The sequence below is a fragment of the Octodon degus genome, unplaced genomic scaffold (assembly GCF_000260255.1).
Source record: "Octodon degus isolate 3935 unplaced genomic scaffold, OctDeg1.0 scaffold00153, whole genome shotgun sequence".
Lineage (NCBI taxonomy): Eukaryota > Metazoa > Chordata > Mammalia > Rodentia > Octodontidae > Octodon > Octodon degus.
Window position 1 is genome coordinate 421,643 of NW_004524729.1, and position 11,808 is coordinate 433,450.

The 11,808-nt window shown below is 54.7% G+C and overlaps 1 protein-coding gene across 1 annotated transcript in view; it reads right to left on the reverse strand.

The window, feature by feature from the left end:
• Positions 1-1,068: 1,068 nt before the first annotated feature.
• Poldip3 (DNA polymerase delta interacting protein 3) overlaps positions 1,069-11,808 on the reverse strand; it is a 27,868-nt gene continuing 17,128 nt past the window's right edge. The window contains exons 4-9 of the mRNA XM_023702519.1: positions 10,724-10,819; positions 8,422-8,601; positions 7,758-7,835; positions 5,180-5,309; positions 2,858-2,924; positions 1,069-1,823 (exon numbers count right to left, since the gene is read on the reverse strand). Of these exons, the coding sequence (XP_023558287.1) occupies positions 1,646-1,823; positions 2,858-2,924; positions 5,180-5,309; positions 7,758-7,835; positions 8,422-8,601; positions 10,724-10,819 (729 nt within the window). The 3' untranslated portion in view covers positions 1,069-1,645. The remainder of the gene's footprint in view (positions 1,824-2,857; positions 2,925-5,179; positions 5,310-7,757; positions 7,836-8,421; positions 8,602-10,723; positions 10,820-11,808) is intronic.

Consider the following 11,808-nt stretch of genomic DNA (forward strand, 5'->3'; position numbering starts at 1 on the left):
ATAATCCATCCTAGTGCCACCTTCACCTTGCAGTGACCGTACCAAGTGTAACTCATCCAGGCGGAGGCCCCAAGTCCCCTGTGAACACGTCTCCAAGTCTGCAGCCCTCGTAGCTGTGCGGACCAGTGAGTCCTGCGATCAAGCAGACAATGCCTGCTTTCTGGTGCCGGGGCCTACCACAGCCACTCATGCAGTCTTTCAAGATCTCACAGCTCCAGGGCCAGGACTGAGTTCAGCAGCACAGTGCCTGCCTGGCAAGTGAAAGGCCATGAGTTCAAGCCCCAGTACCAAAAAAAAAAAGATTCCTTTTATGGTGGGTGAGGTGGAGGCTACTGCAGGACTGTTGGGAATTTAGGGGTAGTCGGGGCTACAAAATGAGCTCAAGCCCAGCCTGAAAAGCATAAGAAGTCTCAAACATAAATAAACCACAGCTCCAGAGTAGGAATAACAAATGTTTATTCAGAAACGTAGCAATACACAGTCACCTCCATCCCTTACACCTCCTCGCTTTCTGAGTAACACAGAGGAGCAACGCAGGGGAGGTGAGAACACAGCGCTGCCCACGGCTTCCTTTCCCCTTGCCAAGGTGCAGGGCAGGCGAGGCGGGGCGAGCACAGGCAGGGTGTGCACACCCCTAGTGGAACTGAAAGTGCCACCTGTCCCCAGCACACGAGAAGCCAGGTCCCAGGACCTTTGGGTCTCCTGGGCCTGGATGGTGGAGCGGGTGGAATGTCACAGCTGCTAGAGGAACGCCTGTCCCACCCCACGGGGTGAGAGGAGGAGGGCAGTGCTCGTTCAGGGCCAACTGGCGCCTTCTTGCAGGGCAGATGTCGGGCCGGGAGGCAGGCTCCCCCATCCCGGGCCAACGACCCTCACACCATGCACTAGTTCCATGCAGCTCCCAGAACTTCCCTAACTGCCACAGCCCTACCAGCCCACGGTCCTTTGTAGGGGACTGACATCGTGTCCTACAGTCCTGTGGGAAGGCCTGCCCACCTGCTCCCAGTACAGACACTTGGGACACTCCCAATCGTGGAGACACTGCACAGGTTGCTGGCGGCCCAGCCCCGGCCTGGAAAGACAAGAGCCAGGAACCAAGCAGCAGCTCCCGAGCAGATGCCTCCAGAGCCACAGTGTTATAGGACGCAAGGGAGCGGACCCTTCAACAGCCTGCGATGGTCCTGTGCCTGCAGAGTCTCCCAGCTGAGGGTAGGGGGCACTGCCCAGGGCCCTGGAGAGGCGGCTGTGGTGAGGGACAAGCAGGTGGGTGCTGGGCTAGTGGGACAACTCCAGGTCCAAGGGGTGCTGTCTTAGGGCTGCCCCACATCCTGCAGGGGCCACACAAAGCCAGCTGGGCCACTGCGCACACTTCTGGGTCAGCAACCAGCCTGAGGGGAGGGCAGGGAACAAACTGAGAAATACACCCTGCCCGGGTGACAGGTGGAGGGGAAGGACATACTACAGAAAATGTGGACACAGACTACACAGGGGGACACAACACAGAAGGGTGGGTCCCATCCAGCGAGGAAGCTCAACCCTGGCAACCTTTCCCATGCCAGAGACTGCAGTTCGATGACCGTTGGTCACCAGCTTGGCTGGAACAGGGCTGCCCTCCTCTGCCCCGCTCCTCGCCTCCTGGCCCTGCTCAGAGTTTGATCTTGAACTCTGTGGGCTGTGTGGTCACGGAGGCCCCCGAGGACTTGAAGAGTGCCTTTAGGATGGTGTCCGGGTCCACTTCAGCGGGCGGGTTGGCAGAGGTGGCTGAGGTCAGCCTCCGAGGCAGCTCACTGTCCTTCTTCACCAAGGGACTGTCACTCAGTCTCCTGTGCAGAGCACAGAAGAGAAAGCCCATTAGGGCCCTGCAGGTGAGGAGGCAGCCTTACGCTCTGGGACCTGCAGGGCCCTGAGCCGGGCCTGGGCGCGAGGCCCTCCGCAGTCACCTCTCGAGTCCTCCTGCAGCACACCCGCTGTTTCCCTGACCTGCTGAGGAAGCCGGGGTGCAGCCTGCTGGCTCTGGAGCTGTGAGCTTAGGAAACACATTTCTCTCCAGGACAGGGACACGCCAGAGTGCACAAGACCTTGCGTGCGCTGGGCAAGCGCTCTATCACGAATTACACCTCTAGCCCTAAGAAACACTTTTAGAAGCTAGGAGTGGTAGTGCAAACCCATAATCCCAGCACTCAGGAGGCTTCGGCTAGAAAAGCAACAGCAAGCAGAAGGCCAGCCTGAGCTATGCAGTCAATTCAAGTCCAGCCTAAGCTGGGCGTGGTGGCACAGGCCTTAATGCCAGCACTTGGGAGGCTGAGGCAGGACTGCTGTGAGACTGAGGTGAGCCTGAGCTACATAATGAGTTCAAGGTCAGCCAGAACTACACAGCAAGACCCTGTTTCAACAGAAGAGCAAAGAGAGTCCAGAATGGACTATATTCTTAAAAAAAAAAAATAGAACCCCATTTGCTCCTGGAACATACTGAGGAAATCTGTCCAAATCCCAGCACTGAGTACCCAGGTCAAAGCCCGAGTTTTCCTAACCCTCAAAGCCTGTTGGCCCAGGCCTGGCCGGCACTCCGGGCCTCTGCCACCATGTCTCCAGGGGGTGTCCCGCCAGCCTCAGAGCGTGAGCCCTCTGCAGTGGGCCAGCAGTGCGTCACGGGCAGTGCACACAAGTTTAGAGATGCCCACAGCCACAGCTCTCAGCTGCTGAGGACACGGTGTCAGCCACTGCAACTGCAGAGCCTGCATAGGACAGGAAGCACCACAGAGCACAGGCGACAGCGTGCACAAGGCTGAACTGCAAAGCTGCCATGCAGGGTCCGTCAGCACTGAGCCCCACCCCCGCCGCCCGCCCCTGGACTCACAGCAGGATGGGCTGGTCTGAGGTGATCACGTTCCCGTTCATGTGGAGGTTGCACTTCATAGGCTGCCCTGCAAATCCAGAGGGAAAAAGGCACAGCCCTGACTCCTGTGCTCCCCACACGATAGAGCGAAGGCCCCTCTCTGCCCCCATGTCAACGCTGTGGCGCAACACAGCCTGCCCCAGAGGTCCATGTGCGGAGAGCTCCGTCTCTGGTGCATGCTGGGAAGTGGGCACCCCATGAGGTGACCTGCTCGGGCCACTGCCTGAGAGGACTGTGGCTACCAGAGGCCCAGCTGCTCTCTAGGTGTTTTGCCATGTGGTCCCTTCTGCAGATGCTCCTGTGGCAATGCCATCAACAACCATGGAACTGAGGGAAACCCGGACAAACCCTCTGCTTGTTCTCTATTTTAAGACAGAATCTTGCTCTGCTGCCCCCGCTGTGGTCTTCACCAGAACTGCAGTGCTGCCTACAGCTACCTGTAAGTCATGCTTGCCTTCCAAGAGGAGACGCAGGGGAGGGGGGGGGGCATGCTATGCAACGCCATGCTGAGAAAGCCGGGGCAGCACCACCAAGGAAGGACAAGGAGGCTCCTAAAGCTCATGCCGCAATCCCTGCGCTCAGGGGCTCCACGGTGAGTCCAAGGCCAGTTGAGGTTCAGAGCGAGACCCAGTCTCAACTAGGTTGCAACCAAAAAGAAGTGTTGCAAGAAATACAAAAGGGGTCTGGGGAGACAGCTCAGTGACAGGGGCACCTGCCTGGCAAGTGCAAGGTCCTAAGTTTGATCCCTGGCAAGAAATACAAAAGGGAATACTTTCAATGGTAAAAGGCTAAGTCATTAGGAAAAAAACAATTATAACACAAATACAGTAACAACACAGCCTCAAATATACAAATAAATCACCTCTTAAAAGACAAAATAAAACCTAACAGAAACCAAGAGAGATCTACGTAACAGCAATGGCTAAACATTTTGATGTGTTTGGTAAAATGGCTAGAACCAGCAGGCAGACCAAGATTGAGCTGGAAGACCAAAGACGCTGTACCCGCCGCCCAAGTGCTGTCACACAGCCTCTGCACGAGGGCAGCGGAGCACTCACTTTCCTCACGAGGAGGGAACTGGGAAATTTATAAATACATGCAAGTTAACGTAATAATGTTATGCATTATTCTCAGCAATATAGTCAAAGAAATAAAAAAGGAGATTAGAAAATATTTCAACATGAACAGAAATAAAGCCACGCCCTATCAAACCCCACAGCAACAGGGTGGGAAAATAGCTCAGTGGTCGAAGAGTCTACTACTACCAAGCACATGCTCCAGAGCTCGATCCCCATATCACAAGCTGCGCCAGCTCTGGACCCCCAGGCATGCGGAGCCGGCCACCACAACCAGGCATGGTGGTGTGTGCCTCTAATCCTAGCACTAGGAAGGCTGAGACAGGAGGATCACCATGAGTCCTAACTGTGTAAGGAGACCCTGTATCCAAAAAAACCCCCCCAAAACACAGGAACAACCAGGCATGGTAACACAAGCTTGAAATGCCAGTTATTCAGGCTAAAGCAAGAGACTGGCAAGTGCTGCGCATGGTTAAGCCCCGCCTCAAAATAGACGATCTAAGCACCTGTCTGGCAAGCACGAAGACCTGGTTTTGATCCCCAGTACTGCATGCTGTGCTGGGGCAACTGGTGTGATGGCACATGTCTGTACTCCCAGTGCTGGGGAGGCTGAGACAAGAGGATCACTACAAGTCGGGGCCACATAGCGAGACCTTCTACCAAATAAATGGATGGATGGATGGATGGATGGATGGATGAATGGTTTAAAAGAAAGGTTTAAAAAAAGTTTAGAAAAGGGAGAATGATCTAGCTCAGTGTGAAAGGCCTGATCAAGCCCCAGTATCATTAAAAAGGCATGAAGACAGGAAACCAGCCAGCCAGGCAGGGAGCCAGGAAAATGTTAAGACCCAGCCTCTGGATGTTTTTATTTCTCTGCTCCCCGCTTCCAGCACCAGACCCCAGTTCACAGCAGGTCCACAGTGAATGCAGAACTGGTGAGCAGCAAAGAACACAGCCCACCCTCTCTGAGGCCTGAGAGGAGCAGAGCTTGCCCAGGTGTTGTGACTGTCACAGCTCTAGCCCTCAGGAGCCTGGGGCCTGGCAGCAAGTGGGCCAATGTCTGGGGCAAGCTCCAGCCGCCTCACAGACTGCCCCGCCTGCTCCTGATGCAGGGAGGCTGTGGTAGGGGGGCCATCCCAGGACACTCCCCACCCCCAGAGGAAGCTGTCTTGAGGCCCAGCTGGTGCCCACCCTCTCCCCAACTCACCGTCCAGACAGCGGTTGTTGTACTTCTTATACGCAGTGATGGCATCATCCTTCTTCACGAAGACCACCTCAGCCACGCCGGGATGGACCAGCCGGGCTCTCTTGAGGGCTCCGCACACGCAGAAAAGCTCCTGAGAACAATGCTCGGCTGAGGGGACATCCTGCTGCCCCTTGCCGCTACTTGGCTTGCACATGGCACTGGGTGACCAGGTCTCGGGAAGCGCCCTCTTCAGGTCACAGCCCTGAGACATGCACTGCTCCACCCAGGCCAGGCTGGCCTGTGACCCTCTAGGAAGGGTCACAGTGAGGAATGTCCCTCCCAGAGTGCTGCTGTGAGCACGGATGTGTAGGCTCGCCCAGGTTGGTTCCCTAAAGGCCTCCTGAGAATCTATCAGAACTGTGAGCATCCGAACCCCACCCATGGTTACCAACTTCCTGGGACAAATGGATTCAGGACATGACTGAGTGCTGACACCAGAAGTGTCCTAGCCAAACTGGAACAGCTGGTCACACTAGGTCAGACATGGGGGGTCTGGGCCCTGCTGCCGCCTTCTAGTGTGGTGAGTGCCCGCAACTTGCTTAAATTCTCCAGGTTGTCTCTCTTCTTCTGAGAATCAGGTCTGCTCGAGCTCCTCCCAGGGTCGCCAGGAGGTTCATCTCTGTCGCGTACTTTATTTATTATGTATTTAGTACAAGGTCTATAGGGTCTCACTACACAGATCACTCATAGTGATCCTTCTGTTTTCAGCCTCCCAAGCACTGGGATTAGAGGTGCACGCCAGCACGCTCAGTCTCAACTGCTGTCTCAGTGAGCCCACAGGGGCGAGGCCCACATGGCTTGCCAGGGATTGAACCCTCGTCCAAGTCTGCCTAAGCAGGCACTTTAATGTGCTAAGTTATCTGGCCAGCCCCCATCTCTGTCACTTTTAATACGGAGCTTTGTACATTCTGCCAGGGCCCATTCTACTGAGAGGGAGGGGAGACCATGACCAAGGGAAACCCTGTTGAGGTGGGTGCCAGGCTGTGAGTTGTGCCAGGCTGTGAGCTCTCAGCCCTTCCTTCTTCCTATGTTCATTCATTATCTGCCTGGCAAGTGCAAGGTTCTGAGTTCAGTCCCCAGTACCACAAAAAAACCAAACCAAAACAAAACAAAAAACCACAAGACTATTCATTATCTGCAACCATCTCAAGGTTGTCTGTCATCAACAAGACTTGCGAAAAAGCCCCTGACATTTGTTTCTAATGGTAAAGGGGGAAACATTAAGTATGAAAACCAAGGTGCAGGACACTAGGCGGTTCTCAAGGTCATTACTCCTGTGTCTCTCGTTCATTTCCTCTGTGGTAATTATTAGGCACTGAACTCAGGGCCTGTGCACACCAAGCAATCCTGCACCTCCTCAGCCCCTCTGAGCATTTTCTGAAGTAAGGTCTCACTATGCTGCCTAGCCTGGCCTCAAAGCTGCAATCCTTCCATCTCCACCTCCCAAGTATTTAGAGTTACGGTCTGGGCTGCCACACCTGGCTGTTATTCTCTTATGGGTACCTCTTTGGGTAGAGGAGCAGTGATTTAGGGCGATTATAACTGGTAATTTTCTGGCTGGTGATCACTCGGTCTATTCAAAGCCCCTTCACTAAAGCACCTGGCACACAGGAAGCGCTCAGTGAGTGCTGCCACCCTCCCTCCTTACGCTGCATGGGGTCCCGCCATGCTGCCCAGCAGGCCCTGAGCTCACTGCTCCCTCAGCTTCGCAGGTAAGGGGGATCACAGGTGTACCCCGCCAACCCTACCACTCTTTTTTTTATAACCCGTAAGCTGTGGTTCTTCAGAACACTGCAGGTGTCCCCGAGAGCAGGCTGCGTGTCCTGAGCTCTGGGCCTGCATGGTTCTAGTCCCCACTTTGTTTCACAGTGAGAACTGGCGAGCAACACAGCCAGTGCAATGTCCCCAACCTGGGACTGCCCATCAGCTGTACTCATGTTATGACTGCTCAAGAGTGCCAGATTTCTACATGCCTAGGAAAAAGGAGGAGGAAAAGGAAATCTAGCCAATCCCAGATTCACTTTCCAATCACATGACCTGGACAAAACAGAATGGACCAAGAAGGCCACCAACCCAATTTTTTCTAAGCAGTGCCACCATGCCACACTCAAGGTGTCAGGAAGTATAGAAACAGGGAGACACCACCATCAAGGTTACACAGCAGCAGTGAAGGAGCCCACCAGTGAGGTAGAGGCAGGAGGACCACAAGTTCATCCCCAGCCTGGACAAATTAGCAAGACCCGGTCCCAAACAATAAACTGTAAAGCCTTGTCTTCACTCACTCCCCAGCACTCCCACGGAATTCTGGTACACTCCAAGCAAAGGACGCCTGGTGACTGCACCCTGGAAAAGCCCTACGCAAGGAAGCCCTGGTCCCATGTCACTGATGCTGGAGGAGGAGGAGCGGTCTGCATGCACCCTGTCCCTGCATGGACTTGCCAGTCCCATGAGCCCCAGCAGTCACACACAGGATAGGTCCCAGAGTCCTGGGCCACAACAGCAGTTTCAGACTTGAAGGTCCGCAGGGCGGAGTACTCACAACAATGTCCTCCTCAGTGACGCGAGGGTGCAGGTTATTCACAGTCATCTTGGTGCCTTCCAAGGGGCTGAGCACAGGCTGCACACAGACAGAAGCGTAAGCACATGTGGCAGGGCAGGCACCACACCATAAGGTCCCCACATGTACACCTGGGCCAAAGGGGCGGCTGCCCTCCCACACACCAGGCCTTCCCTCTGGTTTCAGCCCTAGCTAGCTCACAGCCTGTTCTTCTGCCTCCCCAGCTGAGGGGCAGGAGATGCTCCTCCCTGGCAGCTGCAGGAAAACCACTGTGTCACTACACAGTGACCCATGGGCCTGGGTTTGGTCCTCTGTGAAATGGGTGGCAAGCCTCCTCACAAGGACTTTCTGAGGGATGTGAGGGCAATCTGGCTGCGACATCTGTCACCCCATTGATCACCAGGGTTGATTCGGCTGATCTGGCTGGCTAGGCAGGTGTCCCCTTCCTCCCTTAACGATCCATGTGCGTCCCTCCCAAAGCTGCGCGCTTGGTCGAAGAGGACGACCACCCCTGATAGAGGACCGTTCCTCGGTCAAGGGTATACGAGTAGCTGCGCTCCCCTGCTAGAACCTCCAAACAAGCTCTCAAGGACTTTCTGAGGACCCACCAGGATGCACGCAACACAATGCCACCCACCCTGCTCACCTCCGAAGGTGGCGGCTCTTTGGGGGACTCCTCCTTGTTCACCAGTGTCCGGGACATGTTGGTCAAGGCTTTGGTTCGAACAGAGGCAGGAAGAGTGGGAGCAGTGTAGGCATCATTCTGAACCACTTTGGTGAGAGGGAGCGCCTTGGACCCAGAGAGCTTAGAACTGCTCAGCCCGGCCTGCAGGGACAGAGAGGCCGCTGAGTGGCTGGAGCCCTGAGGCTCCGAGAGGCCCAAGGGGCTGACGAGCACCTGAGTGCACCAGTCTTCAATGCCTCATGGCTGAGCCTATTAGGGATAATGCTCTTCTTTTTTTTTTTTGGTAGAACCAGGGATTGAACTCAGCCCCCCTTGCACTTGCCAGGGCAGAACTTATTCTACTGAGCCATCTCCCCATGCCCAAGTCTATTAGGCTGAAGCAAAAATGGCTGCTACTACTAGGGACGTCTCAAGGAGGGGAGATGGCATAGGGCCAAGCTTGTGCTTAGAGGATGGAGACTCACCCGTGGGCGTATGCTTTCCTAACACCCCACCATCCAGGCTGCCCAAGCCTGCATCCACAGGCTCTTCCCACAGTAGCTTGTCACCAGCCACACTGGCTGGGCACAGGGAGTCACACTTAACATGGCCCAAAGGTCTGGACGCAGAGAGCCCACTTCACAGTCTAGGCTTCTCGGTGACTGGCAGGCCAGGGACATGCCAGTGAAGCTGGAACATGGAGATCACCAGGAACAGCCCTTCCTGCGCTAAGGACACAGCCCTAGCAAACACAAACTTCCTCATGCAGGAGTTGTGGGACAGACTGGCAGATGGTCTTGCTGACTCAGGGCAGGCTTTACAGGCACTGCACCAGGGGCAAGGGAGGGACACAGCAGCCAGCACACCAGGTTTCTGCAGTCTCCCAAGAAGTACCCTCTTCATGTGAGGTCCCCATTTCAAGCCCCTTCTGTGTCTCCAGAGCTGGGATAAGGTGGTAGTTTCTTTTTTATACTATTTTATTTTATTTTATTTTATTTCATTTATTTATTTATTTATTTATTTATTTATTTATTTATTTATTTATTTTGGTGGAACCAGGGATTGAACTCAGGCCCTTGCACTTGCCAGGGAAGTGCTTATTCCACTGAGCCATCTCCCCAGCCCCAAGGTGGTAGTTTCTCATGCCCCCAGCACACACTACTTTGGCTCAACAACTAGATCTGTGCCTGCTATGCTACGTGGCGTGAAGCGTGTTTCCTCAGATTCTCTGTACCTACTTCCTTATCCATGAGCATGCGTGATGGTGCGTGATGGTCAGGCAGGGAGGAAAGTCCCGAGCAAGCTACCAGGCTGCTTTTCAGTGAGGGCTGTGGTCACTGAGCCAGCTTGGGTTCCACAGTGGAGACCCAGGGATCTAATTGTTGCAAAGGCCTTCTTCCTGCAGGGGGACAGGCAGGCAGGGCACAGCTCCTCACAGCACTGTGCAGGCTAACTAGCAACCAGGAGGGGCCCACTCAGAGGAAGACAAAGCCAGCCTCCAGGCTACTGAAGAGAACACCCAGGTGCCTGCTTGGGTGGGGAGCTCTGGCCTCTGCTGTGCTCGGCTGTACCATCCCAAGGGGACACAGGAAGACAAGCCCCTCACCACAGGCTTCCCCACCCAGCAGCACCTCCAAGAACCCACAGGCCAGGAAGGCTTCTCATTCCTGTTAGCCCAACCCTGAGAACCCTGAATCCAAGAGCAGGGCAAAGTTCCTGACTGGAGTGCCAGGGAGCAGGGTCAACATCCCTCCACAGAGAATGAAAATGGGTTTCCTGCCCATAGGATCACCCTGCCTTTAGTTCTGCTGTCCCCTCCAGAACTGATGCTGAGCCTTAATTTCCGCAGGAATGGCACTGAGGCGGCATGCACCTTGGAAAGTCACTCTGGACACCACCCTCACGAGAGGACTAAGGCAGCTTATGGCAGACGTGGGGAAGCATGCTTGGGGGTGGGCTCCTGAAGAAAGGTGACTTCCCGTCCTGGTCTCCGCCACACCGATGGTTCTGCCACTCTACAACAGGGTGTTCCAGATACAGCCCTGCAACTGGACTTCAGGCTTCCACAACCAAAAGCAGCCTGTGGTGCTGGCACAGCAGAGGAAATGGTCCGGGACATGTTTCCCTTCCCTTGGGAGCTGTGGCTCTGCTGGGTACTCACTATGGGCCCACGTGAGACCAAGGGGCCAGACTGCTGAGGCTCTGAGCCAGACTCACTGAGAGGCCCTGCTCACTCCTCCACCTCTCCCACCCCAGGTGCAGGCAAGGAAAAGAAAGCACGCACCACGTGGTGGAGAAAGCTGCCAGAGGCTGCGAACTTCATCTGCTTGGTAGGGATGTGCGCTGTGACCTCCTCATCCTCATCCAGGTCATATAAATTCTGAGAAGAAAAGGAACACTTTGCTAACAAGGCCTGCAGGCCACAGCTGCTGGAGGGACACAGGCTGGGGAGGAGGCAGGCAGCTCCAGAGTCGGAGAGTGTAGGACTGGGGCTCAGGTTCTCCCAGGGTGATGCCTTCAGCGGCCAGGCAGAAGCAGCACTACAGCTTGCAGGCACTTTCTGCAAGCAGCCAATTCTAGTCAGGTCTCTGAAATGCACTCACAGCCACGTGGCTCCCTGACAAGGCTGTACTGGGAAAGAAGGCAAAGCTGTCAGGGCCATGGGAATGCCAGGGTGCACGCAGCCATGCGTGGAGGGCACAGCAACGCCACCCGCACCGTGTTGCAGACCGCCAAGGTACCCACCATGCGCTCAGCCATCAGGTGTGGCTCTATCTTTTCTGGTCTAGCATGGCCACCCCAGGTAATGTGGCCTCCCAACCCCATAAAGTTTCATCCCCAAAGATGTTCACAGCCTAAAGACCTCTAACAGTGAAGACACCTGGGAAGAATCTGCAGTGTCACCTAACGGACTATATACCTGCGAACAAGGTTCATGGTGACTGTGAAACACCAGAAAGCTTCCGTTACAAAATAAAAATACAAATTAGTAAGTAGGCAGGGTATGGTGTCACAGGCCTGTAATCCCAGCACTCAGGAGGCTGAGGTGGAAGGATCACTGTGAGTTCGAGGCCAGTTTGAACTGCAGAAACCCTGCCTCAAAAAGACCAAAAAAAAAAAGCACAACAGCACTGGGAATACGGCTCAGTGACACAGTGCCTGCCTGGCGAGCATGAGGTCCTGAGTGTGATTTCCAGTACAAAAAAAAAAAGATGGCACAAACTTAGGTAAGAACAGAACCACAAGCAGGGCACAGTGACACATTCATTTAATCCAGCCATGGAAGGAGGCCGAGGCAGGAGGACTGAGGTTCAGGGATAATCTGGACAATTTTTTTGGAGGGTGGAGTGCTCAACTTTAATATATATA